The following is a 16,075-nucleotide window of genomic DNA, read 5'->3' on the forward strand; positions in this document are numbered from 1 at the left end:
AGCAGCCAAAGTGTGGTCTTGATTTGTTTGCATTTCCTCTGGGAATTCACAGGCAAGTGAAGAATTGGCTAGCCCTGACTGCCAGGGTCACCCATCGTGCTGTGGGCCTTTTCTGCCTGGGCAATTATAAGGTGGAGGTGGAGAGCCGGGTAGAACCCAGTGCCTGTATTAAGAGCCTAACCCTGACACAGTCTATTCTGGGCTGGAGAAGTCTCCTGAACCTACAATGTTTCCCCCAGCACACCCACCTAGTATCAGTGAATTCAATAATCAGTGAGTCCATGGTTCTGAGAGTGAGAAGCAGGGGTCGGGGAGAGGTGGGCAGTGAAATCTGCTGCTTTCCTCCACTGGTGGTGGATGAAGGACCTGCTCCAGGCCCCGTGGCACCATCCAGGTGTGCCAATAGTCCAGTTCCCCACATTCAAGTTCTTGGGATGCTTAATTTAGCCAAGAGTTGTTCACATAATCCTCAGATATCGGCAATTAATTATGCAGCTGTGTGGGGAAATTGGTCAACTGGATTTAACTTTTTTTTTTTTTTAATCTTTGTGTGCCAGTGTGGGGGCTTGAACTCAGGGTCTGGGTGCTGTTCCTGAGCTTTTTCTCATAAGGCTAGTTCGTGCTCTACCACATGAGCCACACCTCCACGTAAGGCTTTTTAGTAGTTAATTGGAGATAAGGATCTCACAGCTGTTCCAGCCTGGGTTGGCTTCGAACTGTGATCCTCAGATCACAGCTTCCTGAGTAGGATTACAAGTGTGAACCACTGGCACCCCGCCCAGGAGCATTTGTATTCTTTAATAATTTGAGATGTAAAGAATTTACATTGAGCCCTCCCTACTAGGGTCAACAGACTTCATTGTCTGAATTTCTTGTATGACAGTACCATTGACTTTGCAGCCAGCAATAGGAACAGAGGAAGATGGGGGAGCTTTGAGAAGTCTGGTCCAGGGCTGGGAAGATGGCTCAGTGGTAGAGCACTTGCCTTGCATACCTGAGGCCCTGGGTTCAATTCCTCAGCACCACATAAGCAAAAAGAAAAAAGCCAGAAGTGGCACTGTGGCTCAAGTGGTAGAGTGCTAGCCTTGAGCTGAAGAGCTGAGAGACAGCACCCAGGCCCAGAGTTCAGGCCCTACAACCGGACCCAAAAAAAAGAAAAACGAAAAATGGTCTGAGAAAATACGGCTTTTTAAAAAATATACTTTGGCTTTCTTTAAATATACTTGGAATACCTATCATATCGTGTGGTATTTGATTCAAGTTAGTAATAACTTATTTATGGATTTGCTTATTACTCCTCTATCTGTCCAGAGATCGATTATTTGAGTCTGACAAATCTCATTTTGACTCGCATGTCTCAGTAGAGGGTTGGGCCTAATGAGTCTCTGTAGACTCGTGCTAGCCTGGCTGACTAGCTGACTCCTGGGGCCCATATTGTGTAGTTTCCTGGTCTTTATAGAGTCTTGATTTTACTTTGTATTTTCTGGCTTAGAGCTTTTCCTCTCTGGAATCCATGACCTTAGATACATACTCAAAGTGCCTCAAGGGGAGAAGAAATCATGTGTCTATTTGGAAGCAATTGCTTTACTTGAGTAAGTTTCCCTTCTAAGAAACCTATAGCTCAGAAATACCCAGGGCCTTTCTTCTGCAATGCCCAGAACATAGAACTACCTAGAGGCTCTTCACCACCTTGTACAACTCAGCTTTTACAGTTGAGGAACCTGAGACCCAGAGATAACGACATATAAGGGAATTGTGGGGCAGTGGGCAAGCTATGAATCTCCTGACTCCTTCATGCTCTACTCTTTCTCTATCAGTTGAAAAGAAAGCTTCAAATACTCAAAACCCAAACCCAACAAACCTTTTATGTCAAACACAGTGGCAACTATTTCCGAGATACAAAATGGCAGCCAATCCTATGTTGAGAGGAAATAGGACTCTATCTAAACAGAGAAGCCAGCTGTGACATGGAGCAAGCCCAGATCACCCTCTAGGGACCAGCCACAAGTTCTTTCCTCACGAGTGACCAGAGCCTCAGAAAGAGCTCCTTTCCCTAACATCCTGATCACTACTTCCCAGCTAACCTCCCGCACTTGTGTGCCAAGGCCTGGCTCCTACCCAGCCCCTCCTTGAGCCAGGAGCCAAACCCCAGACTCCCTTGTTCTAGGAACTGGTCCAGAAGCCCTTAGTAGTCAGCTAAGAGGAGCTCTATGTTACAGCCTGGGAGGCCCAACTGTCTGGGTGGGCTGCTAGGACCTTCTGTAGAGACAAAGCTCAGCAAAGTCAGGACAGCTGAGGAAAGGCAAGGTTACTAGACACAGGGCTGGTGAGTGTCTGCTCGGGCTAAGCTCCCCTTTTCCTGGGACTGGAAGGATTTTGATGTCTCTAGTGTCTGGGTGCCCTGCCTCCCCAGGGATTCTCAATCTCCACGAAGGCTCTCGAGGCCTGAGACTTTCCAACAGATGGAGCTGGAATTGGGCAGAATGTGGGCATCTAGGTGACTTCTCTTCTGCACAGGTTTCCCCCATCCCTTTCCCTTTGCTTAGGAAGGCAGAACACTCTCATACCTTTGAGACTGAGTGTTGGGATTGACAAATGGGTTGGTCAGTTCTTTGATCTGATTTATAGGTGGTAGATCTGATTTATAGGTGGTAGTTTTTTTTGTTTGTTTGCTGATTCTGGGGCTTGAACTCAGGGCCTGGGTGCTGTCCCTGAGCTTCTTTTGCTCAAGGTAGCACTTTACCACTTGAGCCACATCTCTACTTCCAACCTTCTCTGAGTAGTTTATTGCAGATAAGTTTTTCACCAATTTTCCTGCCCAAGCTGCCTTGAAATCATAATCCTCCAATCTCAGCTTCCTGTGTAGCTAGGATTACAGGTGTGAGCCACCTGTACCTGGCCAGCTGGTAGCTTTTGGCCACTTTTCTTTCAAAAGGACCATGTAGAAACCCACCTGCATGTGAGTGCAGACCTAATGTGTCCCCCAGGTAAGAGTTTCACCCCTTGAAGAAACCCTTTGAGCTCTGGAAATCGAGTCACCGTAATACACATGATGATACTTATTCCTCTGTTCTTTGCAAGCACTGACTCTCCTATGTTATGGCACTGTTTCTCAAAATTAATTAGATCTGAGCTCCCAATTGATGCTTGTAGGCCCCTCGGGGAGGCCATACTTAGATTGAAACAAAACCAAAAACACAGTAAGTTAACTTCTGTTCTTTCATACGAGGTACTCAATTAGCACAAGGGACACTGTAAACACAAAGGCCAACTTGGATTCTGAAGCCAGATGGCATCACTCAACTATAAGGTCATTCCCACATGGTTCAGAATGTTCTTATGTTGATTTACTTGTTTTGAAGTTGTCAAAATGAAACAAAATATTTAAAATTCCTAGTGGCACTGTGGCTCAAGTGGTAGAGCGCTAGCCTTGAGCTGAAGAGCTGAGGGACAGCGCCCAGGCCCAGAGTTCAGGCCTCACGACTGACAAAAAACAAAACAAAAAATACTCCTTTAGAACCCACAGACTCCACCTCTACTTCTCTGCCCATCCCAGTCTTCTAGGGATTTGTAGGTGCCCTTTTAAGAAACAGTGTTATGGAAAGATTTTTTTCCTCCTGCCTAATGAGAGTTAGGAAGCTAGGCCAAGTTTGGGCTGTGTGTCATGTCAGAGGAACTGAGGAAAATCCATGCAGCTAAGTTGGGATAGCCTTTCCTCTAAAGGTTACCTGATTCATGACCCTGGTCGACATCCTAGTCCATTGTTTGACAGCTCCTGCCAATGTAATCTCTTTACACTCAAAGCTGGCTGGCTGCTCTAGGAATTTTCACTGATTGGTTGTGCTCTTGACTTTTGATCAAAACAAATCTCAAAAAATATTGGGGCAGAAGTCAAGCAGGGCTGCATTGAGTGCTCTGTGGGGGATGGGGAGTTGATACTGGGCATGAACACAGGGCTTAGGCACTGTCCCTTAGCTTTTTCATTCAAAGCTGGCACCCTACACTAAGCTGCCACAGCTCCACTTCTAGCTTTTTGGTGTTTAATTGGAGATAAGAGTCTCATGGACTTTTCCTGCCCAGGCTGGCTTCTAACTGTCAACCTTAGAGCCCAGCCTCTTGAGTAGCTAGTATTACAGTTGTGAGCCAAAAACACCTGGCTTTTTTTTTGGGGGGGGGACGGGGAGGGAGTCGTGGGGCTTGAACTCAGGGTCTGGGTGCTGTCCCTGAGCTATTCTTTGCTCAAGGCTAGTAGTGTGTTACCACTTTGATCCACAGCACCACTTCCAGCATTTTGGTGGATAATTGGACATAAGAATCTCACACAGACTTTCCTGCTTGGGCTGGCTTTAAAACTCAGTCTTCAGATCTCAGCCGCCAGTAGCTGGGATTACAGGTGTGAGCCATCAGCACCCAGCTTTTTTTTTTTGGGGGGGGGGTCCGGTCGTGGGGCCTCAACTCTGGACCTGGCCGCTGTCCCTCAGCTCTTCAGCCCAAGGCTAGCACTTACCACTTGAGCCACAGCACCACTTCCGGCTTTTTTCTTTTTGCTTATGTGGTGCTGAGGAATTGAACCCAGGGCCTCTGGCATGCAAGGCAAGCGCTCTACTGCTGAGCCACCTTCCCAGCCCTCTCCCCACCCCCTTTTTTTTTTTTAATATAAGTGTATCAAGAAGTTCATTGGAGTAGCCAGTGAATGTCCTGATTTGTTTCTGAGAAAAAAAAAAAAAGGTACAGATGGGAAAGATGGGAATTTGGAGAAGCACAGATGGGGAAGTCTTTTCATTTGATTTGTCACTGAGCAAAGACTGGAAACTACTGAGAATGTCAAGACACACAGATGTAAACCCAGGGAGGAAGAATGATCCAGATAACTTGGCAAGCATGGCCAACAGGGGATGCATTTTAGCAGAGCTCAGAGAGGTAGGAAGGACATGTATACCAAGAAATGATTGGGGAACTTCAGCCCAGGTCTCCCATGGGGCCAGGGCTGAGTGTTGAAGGAAGATTAAGACCTAGAGAGGTCTCCAAATGACTGATACAAACTGCTCCTGCCACCCACACCGGTAAAGAATGACTCACATCTCTGTACTTGATTTGCTGAGCCAAGCTCTGCTCTCTGACGCTCTGAGCATTTGATCAAGTGATTTTGTACTGTTGCTTTTTTTGAAATTGGCTTCATCTCCTTTTTTTTTTTGTTGTTGCAAAATGATAGCCTTTGTTATTGATGATATCTAAATGAACATATTCTAAGCTTTGGGTATCACACAATTGGAAGATTTTGTAGAGCCCACATTTACATTTACAGAGACAACTGCATTGGAAAATATCTGCTGGTCTCTCACACTTTTTCTTCCCGGGGGGCGGGGGGCAGGAATGCTGATACTGAACTAAAACTTGGGGTCTTGTACTTCTGCCTTTTTTTTTTTGCTTAAGGATGGCACACTACCACTTGAGGCACAGCTCCACTCCAGCTTTTTGCTGGTTAACTAGAAATAAGTAGCTCATGGATTGTTTTTGTTGGCCTGTCCTGGGGCTTGAACTCAGGGCCTGGGCACTGTCCCTGAGCTTCTTGTGTTCAAGGCTAGGTGCTCTACTTGAGCCACAGCTCTACTTCCCGCTTTTTGTTTTTTTCTTGTAGTTTATTGAAGAGTCTCATAGACTTTCCTATCTGGGCTGGCTACAAGCTGCAATCTTCAAATCTCAGCCTCCTGAGTAGCTAGGATTACAGGCATGAGCCACCAGTGCTCAGCTAATACTGTTACTCTTAGCACTGTATCTCCAAGGAATTGTTTTTGTTTTTCCCATCATGGGGCTTGAACTTGGGGCCTGAGCACTGTCCCTGAGCAATTTTTGCTCAAGGCTAGTACTCTAGACCTTTAAGCCACAGCTCTAGTTCTGATTTTCTGGTGGCTAATTGGAAATCAGAGGTTCACAGACTTTCCTGTGTGGACTGGCTTTGAACTGCGATCCTCACATCTCAGCCTCCTGAGTAGCTAGGATTATAGGCGTGAGCCACCGGCTAGAATTCGTTTTTTTTTAAATCAAAACTCCCAAGACCTTGTTTGAAGGCTTTAATTTATTAATGGACCAGAGAAAACAGCACAAAATGACTGTGAGAGACCAAGAATGACACATAGGGGATCATTCTGCCCAGCTTCCTGTGTACATTGGAACACAGACTCCCGTGCCCTCGGATGTGAGGAGGCTTGTCCTGCAGGGGGACAACCCGGGAAATCTCTCAAGGAAACTTTCCTTCCACAGGATCATAAAGTGGCGCCTCTGAGACCTGAAAGGCACAACTCTTGAAAAACTTCTTTTTTTCTAATTCACAACTACCTTTTTGCACACACCTTTGGGTTTCACTTGATTTTTGTCTGAAGCAACGCACAGAGAGACAGATAACAAGCCCCAACCCACTTGATTCTGTTCTTCTGTGCCGCTTCATGGTCTAGACGTCTACATCTAGGTTTATCCCTCTCGCACTTAGAAAGTATTAAAAGAGTTTTCCATCAGCCCTGGGAGGTAGCAGGCAAGCATCGCAACTCCAGAACACAGAAGACAGAGTGGTAACTGGTGGAGATGGTGGCTGAAGCTATGTCCTCTGGCTCCTGGTTGTGGGTTCCTTCCATTCTGAGATGAACTAAGCTCACTGACATTAGCCAAGCCGAGTCTCTGATTAGAACACAGTCCTTTGGGCTTATACACACAATGATTTAAAGGAATAGACTTCATCATCGAGCTCAGGAGTTAACATACACCTTAACCTCAGCATCAGAGGAATGAAGGGGACAGAACGTGAACATCTTCAACAGGGTTTCTGCTTGTTCGTTTTGCTTCTCACTGGACCAGACTGAATGTTAACAACTTGAAAGCAGCAAAGTCCAAGAAGAAAACCAGTCAAAGGACTTTGTCATCTAGCAATTTATTAATTCCTTCACAAATCCTCTTGAGGTTGGGCCTACAGTCCCCACCCAGACTATAGAGGGTGGAAAGGAACTCAACATCAGCAAAGTGGTTGAAGACATGGTTGATGCGCCCATGGGTCCTGGGCGTCAAGTGGCGCTGCACCAGTTCGTGTACCAGGTCCTTGCACTCATGAAGGAGCTTGGAGAGCACGTTCCTGTCGAAGGTGTATTCTACCTCGTAGAAGCTGACCATGGTCATGGCGGTCTGGTTCAGTTTCTTCCGGAACTTCTCTACAATCACAATCTCCTCCTGGTTGAACTGGTTATTCCGGTAGAGGATCCCAATTTTGATCGCCACCTTGATTAAGTCTTTCATGATCTTATGGGCCTCCTTCTTGTTGTGGGTATGTTCTTTGGTGACTTTGTAGAGCTCATCAAAGATCTCACTGCTGGTGTCATCGATCAACATGTTGGCCACAGTTTTGCTGGCTATTTTGCTCAGGATCTTCTTCTGGGCTTGAAGGGCAAGACTCTTGGAACTGAATACATCAGGACCTATGAGAAGGAAAGAAAGAAATGTCTTGAGAACTGTTCATTCCACTCCCACAAGCAAAATATACTAGGTTGAACGGCAGTCCTATAGCTTTCCAATTAAACAGGACTCCATTCTGGAGACCTTGCTTTCCTCTCCATGTGTTCACCCTTGGAACCTTCTAAACTGTGCTTGTCCTTCTGTGGGAAGTGGTCTCCTCTCATGCAAGCCATTTCTCATTGTTTTGACCTGTCCTATGCATAACAACTTAACTATCTTCTGGAGAACTTCCTACAACTGCAGTCACCATGGAAACCATTCAGTTTTGCAAATTAGATAAGGGAAAATTATTGCATAGCAACAGGAATGTTAACCCCAATGTCAAGCCCATTTCCAAGGCAGAGACAGAGTTGATGGATCATGGAAATCTACATGTAGCCCAGGCTAGCCCTGAATTCCTATGTTGGGATTATAGGCAGGTGCTACCTTGCCTGCTTCACCCCTAGAACGTCAACTTCCTGTATGGTCTTAGGATTCAAAACATTTGTTCAACACATGCATATGCTCAAGGAAGATTCTTGTGACCATAGGTTTCCCAAGTATTAACATTTGTCTTCTTGCTGAGCATGGTGAACTATGAATGTAATCCCAACTTTTAGGAGGCAGGGCCGGAAGATTATAAGTTTAGGGCCTGCCTGGGCTATACAATAAGATCCTGCCTCAAGAAAAATAAATGAGAGAGAAAGTAGAGGGGGAGAGAGGAAGAAAGAGGAAAGAAGGAAAGAGAGGGAGGTAAAAGGAAGGTAAAAGAAAAAGGACGGAAAAAAAGTTTGGGAAGGAAAATTTTTTTAATTTGATATTAAAATGCATGCCTTTCTGTGAGCCTTTATATAAAATACTTGTGAAATATAGTAATATGCCCCATCAGCTTCTAGAAAGGAGTGAAGTAACAGGTAGAATAATGGCTCCCAGTTCCCATATCCATTAATGCTTGGAATCACTGGATATGCTTTTAAGTGGCAAAAGAGATGTGATTAAGATGTGATTACCAACAGGACACATGCAATCACAGGGGTTACTATCCATGAAAAGAGGACAGAGAGAAAGAGAGAGAGAGAGAGAGAGAATGAACGCATGTGTATGCATGCATCCGTCCATCCAGTAAGTGACAGGCAGTGAACTAAACAAAACTGCACTTTTGGGGGGAGAGAGTGAGAAATGAGAATGTGGAAGGAGAGGCTGGGGCAACTTGATCACTGCTCTGCAGTGGAAGAGGTCACAAGCCAAGGAACGTGGGTGGCCTCTAGAAGCTCCAAGGAGCAAGGGAAGGAATTCTTCCTATAGCCTCCAGAAATTAAGGGGCCCTGCCAACACTTTGATTTTAGCACCATAAAGCCTATTTCAGGCTCCTTCCCCGCTCCCAGAAAGGTAATTGCAGTTTTTAGTTTACCACTTCTCACTGGATGGAAGCATGCACATGTGTGTGTTGGTATGCATCATGGGAACTAGCCTGAAGGGCTTCCAAAAAATCAAGACAAGCTGGCCAATTAGAATGTACGTGTGTGTGTGTGTGTGTGTGTGTGTGTGTGTGTGTGTGTGTGTGTGTGTGTGTGTGTGTTACCCAGAGATCTATGGGGGAAGAAGGAGGGTGAGGGGAGACTCCAGTTTCAGCATCATACCCATTACTACTGGTTTAGTACCAAGAGATCAGTCCTACTCAGGAGATTTCCACAGCATGGAAACCTTGGGCTTCTATCCATCCTTCTGTCTCAGACCTCTGCACAGGGAACATGAGTCAGGGTCCTACTGGGAGTGACATTGCAAAGCATGAGGACAACTTTGCAAGCCAAGGACAGAGGTGCTTGGGAGGGTGCTTGGTGAAGCACAGCTAACCAGCAGGCACATACATATTGGTGGGGGAAACATCCGGACTTGCATGACAAGCTTTAGCACAAACTTTTTAATTTTTTTTTTTTTTTTTGTCTGTCGTGGGGCTTGAACTCTGGGCCTAGGTGCTGTCCCTGAGCCCTTCAGCTCAAGGCGAGCACTCTACCACTTGAGCCACAGCACCACTTCCAGTTTTCTGGTGGTTTATTGAAGAAAAGAGTCTCACAGCCTTTTTCTGCCCAGGCTGGCCTTGAACCGTGATCCCCTAATCTCAGCCTCCTGAGTAGCTAGGATTATGGGTGTGAGCCACCAGCGCCTGGCTAAACTTTCTAATTTCTGTATATAAATATTAGGAAAGCACTTTGGGCCAGAGATAATTCTCTTTATGTCTAAACGAAATTTCCCATTCTTCAACCATGAAAGATAAGGAATCATGATGATATCTCACAATCTCCGAATAGAGAGAAAAAAGGGAATGATGGTGCAGCTAATGAATAGCTCATGTGATTAGGACCGTGAGACAAGACTGAGGAAGCTTAGATGTCCGAAAACCAAGACTGATGACAGAAAGAAGAGAAGATCTGAGAGTAAGTACCCTCAAGAGGTTTATAAAGCAAAGGAATATTCCCAAATCTCTGTTGGGGATTATGGTGTGCAATGGTAATGAACTTGTTTGGAGAGCCATGCTGGAGCTAAATCCAAGTGGGCATTTCACCACGTGGATGAGTCCTGCGGCCAATGTGAGTCACTGCTTTTGTAAGTGCTGTGCAGCCAGAGTACAAGTGATGTTTCCATGTCTCTAGAAAATACTAAACTCTCCCAGATGGTGAAATGCCAGGCTGACAAAGACAAACAGATATTTTACCAAGCCGGGTGAGTGGGCAGGAAAAGAGGCAGATGAGCGCCTAGTGAGAACAAGGTGCTGAACTTTGGGGACAAATGATGTGAATGATTATTGAAAGAAAAAAAGAAAGACAGGCTCTGAGCTATCAGCTTACAGGCCAAGAAAGAAGGTTGAGCATTACCAGGATGAGGAAGTAGAAAAAGATCAAGATCCTTCCTGTCTCTTCACTAAGGAGAGTGTGTAGACAACCATAACAAACTTAGACCATTGGAAATGATTTGTCATACTCGGCCAGTGATAGATTAGATCACTTCTGGCCAGCCACCAGTGGCTCACACTTATAATCCTAGCTACTCAGGAGGCCGAGATTTAAGGATCATGGTTCAGAGCCAGCCTAGGCAGGAAAGTCCATGAAACTCTTATTTCCAATTAACCACCAGCAAACCAGAAGTGGTGCTGTGGCTCAAGTGGTAGAGTACTTGCCTTGAGCTCAAGAACTCAGGGACAGTGCCCAGGCTCAGTGTTCAAGCCCCATGACTGACCAAAAAAAAAAAAAAAAATCACTCTGCCAAACACTTAACAGGATGGCCAGCAAGAGCTAGCCAAAAAAAAAAAACGTTAAGAAGAAAAAAGTGTTCAATGAGCATTGTCTGTCTAGGCAAAGGACCCAGGGCACAAGGAAGGCAGGAGGGAGCAGCTCAAGGCCATGGAGAGGGTTAGGGAGTCCGAATTTCTGCCACTCACATTTAACTGTTGGGGGAACTAGAAGACCTCAAGTATACCTCCTTGAGATGGAAAAGACCATAAACCACTTTGAACTTGAACTTTCATGTTGAGCAACCTTTTTTCTCAGCTGTTACCATTATATCCTTCACTATAACAAGGAGGGGACAAGAGTCAAAGGGGGAGGGTAATGGTCTCCTCCTCCCCTTCCATTTCCTTTTCTGATCTCTGATAAATGAGGAAGTGGCTGACTATAGAAGAATATGGTCCACAGGATGAGGACACCAGGACAAAGGTAAAATGCATTCTGGAGAAGACAGCCTCTGGCTTCGGCCAACTGTAGTTCTTGGTTGTCCTTAAGTAGCTGTGGCCACAAGACTGCTAAGGAACCTTAGTGTCTTTGAAATGTGGTTTCCAGGAAGACGGGGTTATTGCCTCTCTTTGGAGTTAAATGGCATAACATTTTCCTTTTCCTTGCAGAAAACCTGTTGTCTGTATATTTCTGAAATAGTGAAAGAAAGAATGGGGAACTGGAGGAAATAGAATGGAATAAGATTGTTAAGGGAATGGTGGAGCCTTTGAGTTAGGGATAAGCAATAATCTTGATTTTTTTTTCCCCCACTTTCCCCAGAAAAATGATGGAAGCTTAGAAGCACATGAAAAATAATGCTTGTTCCAAGGCCTTTCATACTTGAGAGGAATGATATTTTTGAGGTGTATGAGAGATTTTTTTACAAAGACTTTGAAAGGCATCTACAATGCAACCTGTATGGGCCAAGGAAGGTTGGAGGGTAAACTCTTCTGAGTGAAGGTTAACTTTAAGTTAATCCTTGAGGACTTCATTGGGTTCGGATCTCCCTAATCCCCCAATGGAATCAATTTCCTTGATGATACATCCCGTGAATGAGTGATAGAAGTCATCTTCCTGGAAGACCTGAGGTCCCTCAATTTTCTACCACTTGCCACAAGAAGCAAGCAGCTTGGGGTCAGGTCACCCCAAGGGGTCAGATCACCTTTAACAGGTACACAAAATGAAAAGATTAGAACTTTCTATTATGTTGCCTTTTTAAAATAATGAGATTGATTATGATTTATTGTTATCTAATATATAGTCGGTGCTAGACCCACACTCTGAGAGATAACAGGAAAGTCTCCACAGGTAGGCCTGGGAGGGGGTGTTTAGTCCATCCTTCAACTTACTCCTTTTTAGTAGGTTTGATTTCTTTCAGCATATGTTTATATGTTTGGTTATTAAACTACTGATTATACTATCGAATTTTAACAAAACTAATCCTTGCAAAATGGACCCGTGATTTCAAAAGGTTCCCGAAAGAAACACAAGCAAGTACTGATGATGAGTACATGTGAACAGGACAGAAATGGCAAAGGTGATGAGTGATCAACTTTCAACTATCCAAGTAACAAACATGTCAAGAATTTATTTATTTATTTTTTGTCAATCGTGGGGCTTGAACTGTGGGCCTGAGTGCTGTCCCTGGGCTCTTCAGCTCAAGGCTAGCTCTTTACCACTTGAGCCACAGTGCCACTTCTGGTTTTCTAGGGGTTTATTGGAGATAAACCACTGGCTGGCTTTGAACTGGGATCCTCAGATCTCAGCCTCCTGAGTAGCTAGGATTACAAGCATGAGCCACCAGTGCCCGGCTTCAAAAAATTTATAGAGACAATTTGAAATATGGATTTCAAACACTTTTACCTGCCTTGAGATATTTCTTGATCACAATGGTTTTCCTTTAGCTTATTCTTTGGGGAGAGCAATAATCGACCCATGAATGGCTTGAAAAAGAGAGTGTGTGTTTCTTCTAGCTTGGGAGACTGTGTGGGGTAGGGGAACATTAAAGCCCTTATCAAGGCAGATACCTGTAATCCTAACTATTCAGGATGCTGAGATCTAAGGATGAAGATTTGGAGTCAGCACCAGCAGACAAATCAAAAAGACTCTTATCTACCCAGGTGGTGGCTCACGCCTATAATCTTAGCTACTCCTGAAGCCAGCCCAGACAGAAAACTCCCCAAGAGACTCTTATCTCCAGTTGACCATTCAAAATCTGGAAATCAGCTCAAATGGTAGAGCACTAGCCTTGAGCACAAAGAGGCTCAGGGACAGCACCCGGGCCTCAAGTTCAATCCCAAAATCGGAAAGAAAAAAAAAAGACTCATCTTCTATTAGCCAGCAAAAAGCTGGAACTAGAGGTGTAGTACTGGAACAAAAAAGAAAGGGGAAGAGGGAGGGAAGGAGGAAGGGAAAGGAGGAGGGGGGAAGGAAGGAAGGAAGGACAGACATAAATAAATCATTGTCAGGACAAACACCATTCTTCATTCTATTTTCTGTAATAACTTGCCACAGCAGGTGAAGTGAAGGCCTTGTAGGGACTGCTGTCAAAACCTTTCAGCTCATTATCTCATTTTGTCTTATACTCCCCCTCCCAGCCCGCCACCACTGAGCAACCTATAAGTCAGTTAATGATAACCTCATAAGTTAAAAAAAAAAAAAAAAAAAAAAACTACTGAGCACAGACTGTATACCAGAAGTATTGTACACTATCTATCTGGCCCTCAAAACTATCCTGCTAGAGAAAGTGACAGCTCCATCTCCTACATGAGAAATGGAGGCACCAATGAAAATAATTCACTTAAGGCTATATGGCCAGTAAGTAACAGAGTTACCACTTTGCTCCAGTTTACAAGATATCACCTAAAGCTTTGGCTTGCCAATGACTTCATTCTCTCACTGATTAGTAACATTAAATAAGACTCAATTTCAGTCTCCATCCATCTAGGGCAGAGCACATTTTATTATTTAAAAACATACAAAAAGCATTGGTGGCTCATGCCTGTAACCCTAGCTCCTCAGGAGGCTGAGATCTCAGGATCGATGTTCAAAGTCAGCCCAGGCAGGAAAGGCCAATTAACCACCAGAAAATTTGGAAGTGGTGCTGTGGCTCAAGTGGTAGAGCACTAGCCTTGAGCTGAAAGCTTAGGGACAGCGCCCAGGCCCAGAGTTCAAGCCCCATGACTGACGGAAAAAAAAAAAAATACAAAACGATAGTCATGATAGAACAATATTGTGTGTTCACTGAAACGAGGTAGATGTAGCTTTTATTTTTCAAGCAGACTGTGTACATTTCAATGATTATGTGTTGATTTTGCCTTTCATACTAGCTTAACAGCCAGCTCTTAAAAGTGAATGAGTGTTGGGATCATTTTCCTTACCAGAGCTAACTAAAGCAGATATTTGTGAAGTCACTAGGGGGTATGTGTGAATCACCTCCAATTTAACAGGTTAAATTTGCAGATCTGAGAGATATTTTTGTCTTACTGTAACAGAAGGGCAAAAATCATTTAATAAACTAGCGACTCAGGCAGGAGGCTTAGATCTAAGGATTGCAGTTTGAAGCCAGCACAGGTAGGAAAGTCTGTGATAGTTCTATCTCCAATTAACCATCAACCCCTACCACCCAAACAACAACAACACAAGCCCCAACAAACTGGAAGTGAAGCTGTGACTCAAGTGGTAGAACACTAACCTTGAGACAAAATCTCTGAGGGACAGTAACCAAGCTCTGAGGACTAGTATGTGTGTGCGCGCACACACACACACACACACATCTACTCACACAATTCCCTTAAACAAATCTTTTTCAATCTCATCTTTCTGAATGGTAGAGTATATTCAGGTGTAAGAATATTAATAGAGTCCACTTAGCAGTCTTGTTTCCTTCCTTAGACACAGTATATTCATTAAATCCTTGCAGCAACTCTATGAAAGTCTTCACCATCACCATTAGCAGCAGCACGTTATATTCAAGTAAACCAAGTCAAAGAGAGCTGAGGTAAAGTACCTTATAAGCCTACCATTTAGGAAATGGCAGAGTGGGTTTTACCATCTGCCTCAGAGCCCTGTGCTTTAACCCATTACACCTGCACACCAAACTGCTATGCATGTGCTATGTACACCAATTATTTTGAATGCTTCCTGAACTGTTGCCCACTTTAGAATGGAGACTGAGCATGTGGGTTTTTTTTTTTTCTTCTAAGAAGATGTAATGTTTAAGAAAAAAACCACAAAGCATTTCAAACACAGACAAAACAGAAGATAATATAGCAAACGTCTATGACCCTCACCCAGAAGGAACAATATTTCCCTCCCTCCCTTCCTCCCTCTCTCTTTTCCCTCTCCCTCTCTCTGTCTTTCTTTCTTGTGTTTGTGTACTAGTAAGCCCTGTTCTTGAGCTTTTTTTTTTTTTTTGCTCACAGCTAGCACTCTTCCACTTGAACCACACCTCTACTTCCAGCTGTTTGGTTATTAATTGTAGATAAGAGTCTCTTGGACTTCCCTGCCCAGGCTGGCTTCAAATCTCAATACTCAGATCTCAGCCTCCTAGATAGCTAGGATGACAAGCATGTGTCTGGCTTTAACTCTCTTTGTCTTCTGCTTCTACTTCCTCATGTCTAATTACACTCATTGAGTGAATCCAAATACATCCACATTCTGTCAACAGTGCTTTAAAACTTCACATTAAAGGCATCATGCTACAAAGGATCCTGCTATAAGCCTTGAACATCGTGCTTTCACGAGCTATCTAAAATGAATTTATTCTATCTCTATCATACTCTCTGTTGATGGACATTTAAATTCATTCCACTTTCTGCACACACACAAAACAGCCTTCCAGATTCTCCACCCACAACTGGCTTGCCAAGTCCTGTGAGCCGGGCAGCCAAGTGCTCTCCGGGTGAGCTGCACTAATTTTCACTCCCAGCAGTAACCGATGAGTTCCTGGGGCTCTGCTTCCTCGTCAACACTTCAAAGAGTTTAACTTCTAGCATTTTGTCCACTTGATAGGTACTAAGTGGGAGTTTGCTTTAAATGTGTATTTCTCTGATTGCTAGCTAGATTCGCTATGTTTTTGTGCTTACTGGGCATTCAGGTTTTTCTCTCCTCTTAAGTTTCTTGTTCTTATCATAATATTCTCCTGTCTGTTCACCTGGCTTGAATGTCTTTTTCTTGTTCATGGGTAAAAGTTTTTACTTACTATGGAATCTTATCATCTGCTGGTCTGAATTGTTGTTATGTGCTCCCCGGTCAGTGGCTTTGATCTTTTAACTTCATTATGTTATCTTCAGTCATAGAGAAGATTTTTGTCTGCATGGGCCGTGAGTGGG

At 44.2% G+C, this 16,075-nt stretch overlaps 1 protein-coding gene across 1 annotated transcript in view; it reads right to left on the reverse strand.

The window, feature by feature from the left end:
• Positions 1-6,061: 6,061 nt before the first annotated feature.
• The window catches only part of Tnfaip8l3 (TNF alpha induced protein 8 like 3), a 29,390-nt gene continuing 19,376 nt past the window's right edge, over positions 6,062-16,075 (reverse strand). Inside the window, exon 2 of the mRNA XM_042687644.1 lies at positions 6,062-7,460. Coding sequence (XP_042543578.1) covers positions 6,898-7,460 — 563 coding nt within the window. The 3' untranslated portion in view covers positions 6,062-6,897. The remainder of the gene's footprint in view (positions 7,461-16,075) is intronic.

Source organism: Dipodomys spectabilis, unplaced genomic scaffold (assembly GCF_019054845.1).
Source record: "Dipodomys spectabilis isolate Male_0828 unplaced genomic scaffold, ASM1905484v1 ptg000108l, whole genome shotgun sequence".
NCBI classification, from domain to species: Eukaryota; Metazoa; Chordata; class Mammalia; order Rodentia; family Heteromyidae; genus Dipodomys; species Dipodomys spectabilis.